Source organism: Psittacula echo (genome assembly GCF_963264785.1).
Source record: "Psittacula echo genome assembly, chromosome: 1".
Lineage (NCBI taxonomy): Eukaryota > Metazoa > Chordata > Aves > Psittaciformes > Psittacidae > Psittacula > Psittacula echo.
The window spans coordinates 63830364-63842404 of record NC_137735.1 but is presented as its reverse complement, the minus strand read 5'-3'; the positions used below and the strand labels follow the sequence as shown (position 1 = coordinate 63842404).

The 12041-nt window shown below is 38.2% G+C and overlaps 1 protein-coding gene across 1 annotated transcript in view; it reads right to left on the bottom strand.

Moving 5' to 3' along the window:
* Nucleotides 1-12041, bottom strand: part of WDFY3 (WD repeat and FYVE domain containing 3) — a 113557-nt gene that overhangs the window by 76149 nt on the left and 25367 nt on the right. The window contains exons 8-12 of the mRNA XM_080618803.1: nucleotides 10922-11389; nucleotides 9210-9308; nucleotides 5524-5717; nucleotides 2949-3406; nucleotides 775-858 (exon numbers count right to left, since the gene is read on the bottom strand). Of these exons, the coding sequence (XP_080474929.1) occupies nucleotides 775-858; nucleotides 2949-3406; nucleotides 5524-5717; nucleotides 9210-9308; nucleotides 10922-11389 (1303 nt within the window). The remainder of the gene's footprint in view (nucleotides 1-774; nucleotides 859-2948; nucleotides 3407-5523; nucleotides 5718-9209; nucleotides 9309-10921; nucleotides 11390-12041) is intronic.

Genomic DNA, 12041 nt, shown 5'->3' with positions numbered 1-12041 from the left:
CTGCCTAACCTGCATCTTCAGATAAAGAATGGCTGCCCCCTTCCCTAGGGGCTCCAGGAAAAATCTCTTTTTCATCATTTGCACAGGCCTGTAAGTCACATTGTAGCTGGATCAGTAAACTTGTTTGTTTGTTTTTAAAGAAAAAAAATCTCACATTAGGATGCAAAAAAAAAAAAAGATAGTAGCTTTGTAAGGAAAGTGGATACTAGGATTTCTGAATTGTGCCATTTGTGCTTTCTTTCCAAGCCTTTTAATTTAACATGCCTCTACATCATTTGGTATTCAAGTACTGACAGGTTCATTTTCTATTTTTAATCCTTTGCAATTACTAACAAATGAGCACCTTCACAAGCCATCCACCTTCCTACTGAAAGCACCTTTTCTTGAAAAATTACTCAAGCAAAAAGAAATCCTGCTGCATTACTTGATCTACTAGCACAGTCTGAATTTCTTTGACTGCCCCTGAGAGTGCCATTTATACATCCCTTAGACCATTTCTTATACTAGACCTTATTTGGTTTTGAATCATGAACTTAAGTGTAAGCGCTTCAGGAGTCTGGAGACACCTCTAATCTCGTCCGTTAGCATTACTACCTAGGATTCACTATGAAATACACCTTTACATTGATTTTATCCAGTAAATACACAAGTAAAAAAGCACAATTCAGGAAAAATAGCAGCTTGAGAGGAAAGAAAGAGAAAGCACAAACCAAGAAACACAACAGTGAGAGAGAAATCAGAAGCAAGATCAACTTCTCTTTGAAGGGTCGGTACCTTTTCCTGGACAAAGCTGGCGTACCCCAGGGAGAGGGGAGAGAAGTCTCATTTGTCAGGCAAGGAGGGATCTGTTCTGCACGACTATAGACAAAACAGACAGGGGTAGGACAGATAGGTTAGAGAAGAAACCAGAGGCCATAAGCTTGTTAGTTTTACCAAAGCACCAAAAAAATCATTACTGGGATCCATTCTTCAGAAACAACACAGGTGACAAGGACACTGCTGAACGACACTCATCAGGTAAACACATAGGCATGCAAAGAGTGTACTTGTTTCATGGCATGACGCTGCAGTGCTTGTTCATTACTCGGCAAAGGTTTATTGATATGATCCCACAAAACAGAACATCTTCTAATGTTAAACAGTGAAAATTGCGAGGAGAAAGTAAAGCCTCAGTAAATTAACAGTTAGCTACCATGTAACTAACATGGGTAAGAAATAAAATCAATGTAAATTTAACAAAGAATGATGATCAAAAACTCTGAGAAAAAAGGCAGGATGCAGTTATTGAAGATGAGAGAAAATAAAAAAGGAACTAAAAAAAGTATCTTATACAACACCACCATGGGATTTACTTACCCCATTGATTCCTCATACTCCAGTTAGTCAATGTTATATAATATGTACAAAGCATTCTTAATACACATTTTCCTTCCCCTATCTGAATGCTTTAATAATACTTGAAAATTCTACCAAGTAAATTGATTTCTGTGCTTGGCTTGTGTTTGTTTTGGAGGGGTTTTGTTTGTATTTTTTTGGGGGTGTGGTTTGGAGGTTTATTGGTTGGTTGGTTATTTAAACAAGAGAAAAGCATTAAGAATCGCTCTTTTGTTGGCAAAATGTTTGTTAACAAACCCATGAAGTTTGTATTTTACTAGTCACTCAGCTTAAGAAGCCTGACCAACTGGCAGCTCTATTAATACCTCAACATACAGAGACAATGCTTGGAAAAATCAGACCCTGTGTTATACTAACCGGGTGGTCCATCTTATTAAAACAGTGTCACATGCACTAAATAGCTGGGGTGTAGAAGCTCCAAGGTCCCAGAGATGAAGCTTAGGTCTGTGTTTTACTGTTTTGTACTCCAAACTCTGGGAAAGAACTACTGCAAGACAAGCCAATTTTCAATGCATACTTCAGCAAGTTTTGTTTTCATTTTGAATCAACTTTAAGACACACATTACTGTTCATTTCAAATCTCAAGTATAACTTAAATTCTAGTTGTTTAACTCTGTGAGTGTCTCCCAGTTACAGACTAGCCAGAACTTTAAAGAATGTGCCAACCCATCAAAACATTCAGTCTATGTGCATTTAGTAAGGAGAAAAGAAGGCTGAGGGAGAGACCTTAGCACTCTCCACAACTGTCTGAAAGGAGGTTGTAGCAAGGTGTGTGTTGGTCTCTTCTCACAGATCACACACAAATGGACAAAAGGAAATGGCCTCAAGTCGTGCCAGGGGAGGTTTTGATTGGATAGTAGGAAAAATTTCTTCACAGAAACGAATGTCAAGCACTGGAATAGGCTGCCTAGGGAAGTGGTGGAGACGCCATCCTCGGAGGTATGCAAAAGATACCTCCTAAGTAGCTGTGCCCCTTAGGGACGTGGTTTAGTGGTGGACTTGGCAGTGCTGGGTTTACAGCTGGATTCAACGATTTTAAGTGTCTTTGCCAACATAAATGATTCTATGATTTTAAATCCATCATGATATTATCTAATTTCTTACTTTAAAGTCCCATATAAAAGGAAACATGAAGGTGTGAGGTTCAACAACCAATTTTTCGTTTGACTTAATAAAAGCATAAAAATCTAGTAGTTCTGTATCATAAAGCAACCAGACATTTTGCCTATCAACCAACAGGTTGCTTCAAGACATCATATATAATAAACTGACATCTGTCTTAATTGCTGCTGTGACGAAAACATTCAACATCAGAGAGAACAGTGCATACCCTGGAGAAGGCAAGCAAGCTAAGTCAATATTTGGTCAGATGTTGACACATTATATTCCTCTCGCTGGAGTGAAGGAACAAAGAAACAGATTAACATGGAAATACAAAAAAATCTTGCAATGAACATATCTGAAGAAAAATACTTTGGGGAACATCAGGGTGGGGCAAGAGGAAGGGCAGGAAGACAGAAAAAAGAAAGAGGGGGGAGAAGCAAAGTTCATACCTGTCAAAAGAGTCTGTTGCTACCTTGTAGAGGTAAATAAAAAGTTTGCTGCAGTGTCTTAGTGTAGGTGACACAGAATCCAGGGATATTAGGTCATCCTCCAAAAGTCTTTGAAACAGTTGTGTATTTGAAGGGAAGACATTCAAGGGACTTATTTTTCTTAAGTCTGAGAAGCAGCCAAGTAATCGAACAGCATCTGCCAGTTTTTCATACTGGATCTCTGTTTTGAAGAAATGAGAGTTGGCTGGCTCGTAGCGCATTGCTGCAGTCAATGTGCAGAACACAGTGTGAAGCAGTTCAAACACTTGATTCTGGTTTACTTTCTCCCAGCCATTCTTAGGGGGTGAGCACAAAGACCTTTCCATAGCAACGAGTAAAGATGTGACATACACAAATCCACCAACTTTTCTAAAAACAGTTCTTGTGCGGTGACTTTCTCTCAGCACCGAGAGTAGGGCCTATGGACAAAACAAACAATCAAAATGAAGAAGAAGAAACAAAAAATAAAGCAGCAGCATTACAAACAGCTTGTAAAAATATAAAAATGTTTCTGCTTGATATGCTAGGAAAATCCTCATGTCTTTGGTCAGAATTTGGTAATGCCTGAAGTCTTCAAAGATCAACTGTCTACTGCAAGGGTCCCCATCCTCAAGTTCTCACAAAATAAAAAGCACTGCCTCTAATTTAGAAATAAGAAATTAAAAGGATAAATAAACCTGCCAACAGAAAAAACTTGACCAAGCCTAGAATGGAACCAAAAATCCCCAGGTAATTCCCTTAGTGACAAGGCAGAGAATATAACTGTTGGAAAGGAATCTACTCTGCTATCATACTTCACAAACAATTTCAAATAGGGTGGGCAAACAACTGCCTGTAGCAACGACAAATCTAAGCCTCGGAGTATCTTAACACAGGTCTCCCAGATATCTACAATGCATAAGCACCTAGCAGCCACAAAGCCACAACAACACTCAAACATAAAAATGTCAGCAAAGAGTTAGAAAAAAAACCACCCCCCTTTGCTTTTACCCTCCCTCTATAACAAAACCCATAGATCTCTGAATTGAGTGAAACTTGATTGTAGGAGTTGCTCTTTAAAAATAAGACTGAGAGAAACAAACATGGATAAAACCTTACTGGCTGAACAAATACAAAGCCACAGTATAAACAGCAGAAACTGCATGAATCTAGGTACCAGAGAATAACACTAATTTATCTGTGAATTCAGGGAGTGGGAAGCCTATCAACCCAATCAAAAACAAACAAAAAAACAGCTGTCATGGGAAGTTTGACCCACATGAGAATATGGAATATAGAATAAAAAGTCTCTCTACATGAAGCACACAAACAGCAGAAAAACATTACTGATAAAGAAAAATAGGCTAGGGGCATCTTCCATTCCCAGGAGTTTACTTCAGAATCATGTTTGGGTTTATTTAAGTACTCAGAAGATGGGTAGCGAAACAGTCAGACTATCATTCCTTTGAAGGCAGTATCTCATTTCCTGTCAAACCTGGATAAACAGTAAGAGACACATCACTGCACCATTCTGGGTTGTCAGTCCCATAACCAAAACTTCTGAAAACAGCACCAATTGAAGACAAATAAAACAGGTCAGATGAAGGACAGAAACCTGACTTTGGATATTGAATCTGCTGGGGAGCTGCAATACTCTTTCTCTCCCCTAAAGTATCATGAATGAGACATGCTCAAAAAAACCCTGAAAACCTTGAGAGACAAAACATGTCAAACGAATCATCGTAATACTTTCCTTTCTGTCTTTTGGAATAATATTAAGTTACTCATCTGCCAGAGAAATATTACAGGTCCTTTGAACAGAGATGAACTTAGATGTCTGAGTTCTCTCCAAAAGACTCATTTACTTAATGCTACTTGCTTCAGCTTTTTTACCCTAAAATAAAGAGTATGTCAATTTACTAAAATAACATTAGCTATTCTGAGAAGAATTTTTGGGTCTAGATTAGCAGCCAAAAGACCTTATATGACAGAATACAGTGATAGTCTTCTCCCTTCTCCACTCACAGTCTTACTTTCTCAACTTCCACAGTTTTGCTGAAGCAACAAAGTTCTTTGGCTTTATCTTCTGCTATGGTCATTACAATTTACATTTACATAAACTAATTCAACATTTAGAAATAGCAAATTAGTAAAATAAAATAATCCTGCCACAGGAAAATGCAAGTCTGCACTGAAAATCAACTTATGTGTTACATGGTTGTTTTCTCCCCGCCTCATGTATTCTCGGTTTTTTTTAACTAAATAATTCTCCACCAGGGATTATTATCATAACTCCAGAACCTCATTTCCTATCCACTGAGGCTGATTAAAAGTGATGATGCTAAACACACATACTCACTTGCTAGCCTTCATCTCTGATTCTGAAACCTGCCATGGACAGATGGAAGAAAATAAAAACCATGCATCTAATTTCAGCTTCAGAGACAATCCACATTCAGTAGCTAAATACCATCCATGCAATCCAATGCCCTTCTTAGTGTTTTCTCTTTTAAAACAGGGGCTTAGGAGAACGAGTCATCAGCACTACTTCATTTACCCTCAAAATGTCCGTTTTCAGCTGCAGTTCTGTAGGTGGAGCCGAGTGCATCAGTCCCAACAAAGTGCCCATATCATCTTCTCCACTAGGTGATAACACCAACTGCTGGATGATCATCAGGGCATGCTGTCGGCACTGAGGATACTTTACTATGTTGTGCACACATCTCGCACCACCAAACTCCCTGAAAATACCTACTCAGAAAGAGAGGGGTGAGGATAAGCACATAAAAAGTACAAAAAAATGCAGTCAGTAACAAATAACAATGACAAAACATGAAAGGTGTTTATTTTAATTTTTACAGGTTGAATGGCAGGGGTTTAGACCTATGGATGCTTAAGGACTTATAACTATTTTTCCTCTCCTACCACAAACAAGAATAGAACTTGAAAGATATTCTTCTAACAATATTTTTCACTAAAGGTGCTGAGTACAAGGATACAAATTGGTTCCAATTTCCTTTAATTCTATTACTCCAACAGTAGTTATTCTTTTCATGCTAGAGCTCAGAGAGTCACAGGACAAAATAAAGAAAAAGAAAAACATGAAACCCTCCATCTTTAGAGAAGACTATATGCTGTTTTAGTTAAGGATAATGCTTTTATTAAATTTAGTTCATTGCCAAAAACATAACTAGACTGCTTCTGGACAAGATGAGAAAACTGGAAGCATTGGTTGAGAAGTGAGTCGGTCTATCCACAAGATGCTAAGATTCTGTCGTTTTCTAGTGGCAAGACCTGTCTTTGTAGAAATAAAGCTTAAGTAAAATAACAGTTCTCAAGCTAACAGGATACTTAGAAGAACACATGAGCAATATTAGCCGAAAATTAAATGAAAATTGATTCTGAAAAGATCATAAAAACCAAACTAGTATATGGCACATATATTTCTAGTAGTAGCAGTACCTAAATCAATTGTTAATCGTTAATGTAGCAGTTAATTACTGAAGATTAAAATAGAGTAGGGAAATGGATTAATACTGCATTACTGCACCAAAGGAGTCATTTTCCTTGTGACCATAAACGAAAGAGCAGTTTAAAAGACCAAGTTCGGGATTAACAAGCTAGTCAGGACAATGTTTATTCTCTCTAATGTACACACACAAAACTTAGTCTCACTATCCATTTTCAATTTCCTGCCTCCTGCTTTCTCTGACATTCTTTGGATGAGATATGGACTTAGGCAAGGCAAAAGGAGAGGCTTCAAACCCTGAGACAGTTAAATTGGTTGTATCCTTTTACAGGCAAAGCGCATCTCCTATCGGGTCAGGTCTCCTATTTTAAGAGACACTGAGGTAACATTTTATGCTTCTCCCACTCTCGATCTAGATTCCCAACTATCCAGTGCACCTGCCTTGGTCTGGACACACATATTTCTTCTTTGAAATTTGCTTATCAGTTAAGCAATATCCAGAAAACCTTATCAGAGATATCAGTTTAAGATCAGAAACCAAGCTTTGAGTGTGGTATGAACCACTGCAATTCTGCACAATGCCTATTTATGCCTCTGTGATGACCTAAAACCTCTGCTGGCTTCTGAAGACAGTGCCACTGGGCTCACATCCCAGTCATGATGCACAGACAGCAAACACAACGCCTTTGAGAAATGGTTTCTTAACTCCTCCTGTACGGCTCTGTCATACTCCTCAACTTGGAGAGCTACTGACGAAATGAGGCCCTTTAACTTTCCAGGAGTCCCCAGAAACAACATCTGTGGCATCATCCCAGAGCTGTGATGCATTTTACACTACCCTCTGTGTTTTTCTGGCAGATACTCGGAGATTAACTTGGCAGTGAGAAGTAGCAATGAGGTACTGATGGCTGCTTCAAGCTTCTTACCATTTAATAGCAGCCAAGGATTTCTCACAAGTCAGGTGAGTTCAGATCACAATCCATATCTCACAGGAGCAAGGCTCAGGCACCACAGATCCTTATACCACACAGGTACATATAGTCCAGTCCTATGGACAAAGACCTGCTGCCTCTAAAATACGAGGTAGTTCCAATCCTTCAGAGATGCTATCATCATATACTTACACCATCACATCTTATTTCCTTAGAATTCAAACAATCCTGAGGGGTTTTTGTTTGGCTTTGGTATTTTTTTTCTCTATTTCTCCTTATATGAAAGCCTTCACATGTACCTTCATGCCAAAACCAAAACTTAATGATGTATGAGTAACTGATTACAATTCACCTGTAATCTATTACAACTCCCCTCTGAAACCTCCTTATTTCAGCCTAATTCACTGGCTTCTTGGTTTATCACTAAAGAGATTCATCTAGTAAATCAAAGATCATGGATTTTTTCCTTTCCATTGACAGGAGACGTAGCTCCATGGACAAAAAGTGAGAAAGAAACACATCTCACTTCAGCAAAGCTTCTGGCAGTGTCATCTACAGCTTTCTTATAAGCAACTTGACAAAATAGTCTAAACGCAGTCATGACAGACTGAATGTATAACTAATTGAAACATCAGCTTGGCATAACCTCTGCTTCGCTGCAATGCCTTTCTGTTTTGACTAAGGGCATGCAACTGGGGTTTATCTTGAGTGCCATAATGTGTTTTCTGATGGAATGAAGATCTTAATTATTAAGTACATGGACAGAGCCAAGCTCACAGATGTTGTAAACGTTCAGTAGGCAGAATTCAAAAGCTATCTTTGAAAGTGGTTTGAAACCACAAGCTGAAACAAAACAGAATTTGAAAACAACACAACAGTGAAATGCTACAGACAACTCCAACACTGGGCCTGAATTTAAATAGAAAAATTTGCCTAGGCAAAACCAGAAAAGAAAAAAAAAATAAATTACAAGCTTTATGTCATTAGGCCAGGAACTAATGTTTAAAGAGTGAGCTGTCAACCAAGCTGGACAATTTTCAGGACTTCATTCTTAAAGCATTTCTGAGACATTAAATGAAAACAAAACAAAACAAAACAAACCCAAAAATCTAGAAGTGAGAAAACACCAGTCAGAACTGAAAAAAGGAAAAAAATCTCCTGCACAAATAAGGATGTTTCATGGCCTCCAAAGCCTTTGTCTAATGGAACAGACAAAAAGGATTTAAAAATAGTTATCATCCTTTCTCAATCTGTTATTTCAAAAGCTCTCAGAGACAGCTTTTACTAATATGAGATACACATACTGTCTATTTCAATGTCACTAATTCTTGGCTAATGAAGCATAATATAAACCTGCTTGATTTAGAAAAGGACACTCATAACAGAGCCCTATTTAGACATACTCACTGGGAATATGCCTTTAAAAATGGAATCCATCTTTCATTAAAGACCAAGCATTATTAATCACATTTAAATAGATGTGACATTGTCAACAACAAACTACACGTCTAATTATATGCTTAAATTTTTCAATATACTACCTGTATTACAAGCCCTACTACAAATTACGATAATATTGTTGGAGGGTGATGGGGTGTGGTGGTTGCATTCAAGTGAACAATAGCGAAGGAACTCAAGTTAAAAAGGAACACTATCTTGTACTCCTTTATTTTATGCACTCTAGTTTATGCTGCCTATCCTCTTTTCTGGAAAAATCTGGCAAGAGAAAAAGTGTATTTCAGTGTGTTTGCCCACTTGCCTGAAGACAAAAAGTCAAGACTATTTTGCTTTCAGGCAAAAGTTACTTTTTATAAATGATTTTACAGCAGTCTCTCTACTCACCTGCATTTGTGTTTGATCCTTGAAGTAGTACTGTCAAGGTCTCCATAACCAATAAAGCCAGCTGCTTTTGGTCCTCAAATGAACTGTTTCTTGGATCAACTAAAAGTAATTTCAGAAGCCAAAGCAATGGTTAAAATCACTCTTTCCTAAGATGCTTCTTGACACTTTTCACAAAATCTTTCGTTTAATTTGCTTCCCCAAAGATCATGCAGCCTAACCATATTCCAAAGCAAATTAAGATTTAGTCTACACATGTGTTCCTTGGAAACCTTAACTATATAAACTAACTTTTCAAACAATTCAAAGACAAGAACTTAAACAGAAGCTTCTGAGCCCTGGGAGCTCAGTGTCTGCCACTGCAGCTGTATGTGGTTTCACATTCCAACTGTTTTCTTGAAGCCAGAAAAATATACCATCTTTGAAGACTTAACAGGATCTCTTCTTGTTCAGCATTTAGTACTTGAGAAGTGAAATTCCACACAAAAGCACAAAACTGCATTCACATAATTACAGTAAAAGTGCTGATGATTCAACAGGTGTAACAGACGCACCAACACTGCAAGTTGCATCTTAAACACAGAGTAACTTTTTCTTTTTAATTACTTTAATAAGAAGCAAGCCACAACACAAGGGAACGTGCACCAGGTAGCACTCTGATCGGATGACAACTTGGTCCATTAATTTTAAGTGAGAACTGATGTCTTTTTCAATGGGGTTGCTGGCAACAAAGCTTTCTAACTCTAAAGTCAACTGCTACCACTCACTAATGAAGCTTCAGATGATAAAACCAGGTGAAACATCCAAGAACTACAATTAAAAAAATACGTGTCATGACGCACACTAACTTGACTGCAGTCTGAATAAAGAATGTAAAAAATAATTCTCTGTGTGTGTATGTATGCATACAGGGCACTTAGCAGCACCTGCTTTGCAGGCTTAGCAGCTATGTAGCCTCTGAGATGTTCAATTCTGAGGATAACTAATTTTTTCAAAACTTTTCTTGGTTTACAAACACTCTTAGAAAATCATAGGCTCAACTTCTAAAAAAAGTCTGCAAACTTGAATACATACTCCTACTACAAGCTCAGACACACGCTCTACAGTATTTTTTTCAAAGCTAGGGCTAAATGCAATGAAGTGCACAAGTACCTTTTGTAAAGAAGAGTACCATGGATGCATTGCTCCTTCACTTGCTCTTTTCATATTAACTAACAAATATTAAGCATATACAGTTAAAAAACCCCCAAACACAACATTTAAAAAGGAAAATATGAACTCTTACAATTTTACATTCGTACATTATCTTTCATTGAAGCTTGCCTTGAGCTTCTCTTTACTGCGAGGGTGGTGAGGCACTGGAATGGGCTGCCCAAGGAAGTTGTGAATGCTCCATTCATGGCGGTGTACAAGGCTGAGGTGGACAGAGCCTTGGGTAGCATGGTTTAGTGTGAGGTGTCCCTGCCCATGGCAGGGGGGGTTGGAACTTGATGATCTTAAGGTCCTTTCCAACTCTAACTATTCTATGATTCTCACAGGACTTTAAGAGAGAAGCAATTCCAATGAGCTTTTAAGATGGCACAGCAGCCCCCAGCACAACTCAGCCCTTGAGATACATGTTTAGACTCCCTCCTTCCTCTTCTTAAGTGCTAGCCTCCACCATTTCCAGCCAATAAAAGAGATACTTATTAGTAAAATAGAAGAGTACACACTACCTTGATCAGTCACTGCCTGAGTGGGATCTTTCAGAAGAGCTGCATATTTATGAAGAAGATTTACCATCACCTCCAGAAGTCCCACTTCCCTGAAGACATCCTTAAAGATGTAGTCATGGCGGGTAAACTTAAGGAGTGTCTTCGTGGCAATGATGCTACACTGAAAAGAAGCGCTGGATTTTAAAAGGATGCTCACACTGATTAGTTCTTTACAGGGTATGTAATTCAAACTGAAGACAACAAATTCCAGCATTTCAAAGTATTTGGTCTGCACTTCTGGAAGTTTAGGAATTTTCTCTGCAAACTGAGACAAGGTGTGCTGCGATTCCAAAATGAAGTAGTTGGCGTTGTCAGCCATATAAATATTTGTGATGGCATCAAGGATGATTTGTGCTAGATAGCTGGTTTTTGCTCTCAAAAATGCATTCTGGAGGACTGAAAAGGCTTGAATATTCCTCACACTGTGACCTAAATCAGGAAACAAAGTGGGATGGGAAGAAAAAGGAAACAGAAAGTTCTTAGTCATCATAAGCAATGAGTACACTTAATAATGATCCATGCATTTTAATAAGTGTGAATAAAATAACAGTATGTCAAGTATAATAAAAGTTTTTATTAGAACTGACTCTTTCAAAAAAGCCTTTGCACAATCACTTGCAGTGCAAATCCTGCAATCTACTGTACATTAAGATGGCATTTTCCTCCTTGAAAGTGTTTACGTAGGCAGGTAAGTGAAAGATCATTTCTTTAAAATAGGTAAGCAAGCTGACCTATTGTTAAAATGCACAAAAAGATACAGTTCTAGAAACAAAACAAAGCCTGCCTGCCAACCACCTAGGCCATAAGAAAACTCATTATAGTGACAGCAACATGTTCTGTATTCCATAATGCAGAACACAACTCTGTCCCTTACAAGTGTTTGGCGGGTTAAGTTTAGAATAACAGCCATCCATATCCCCTCACTCAACAGAGCAGTAAGCAATGACAAATCCTCATCAGCCAGGTTCAGAGTTATACAGCATGTATGGCCTCCAAATTATCTTTTTGCTTCCAAACTTTGGCAATTGCCTGTGAGAGGCAAAAGCTACATATAGAGAAACTCCACATGGCAGCGTACGGC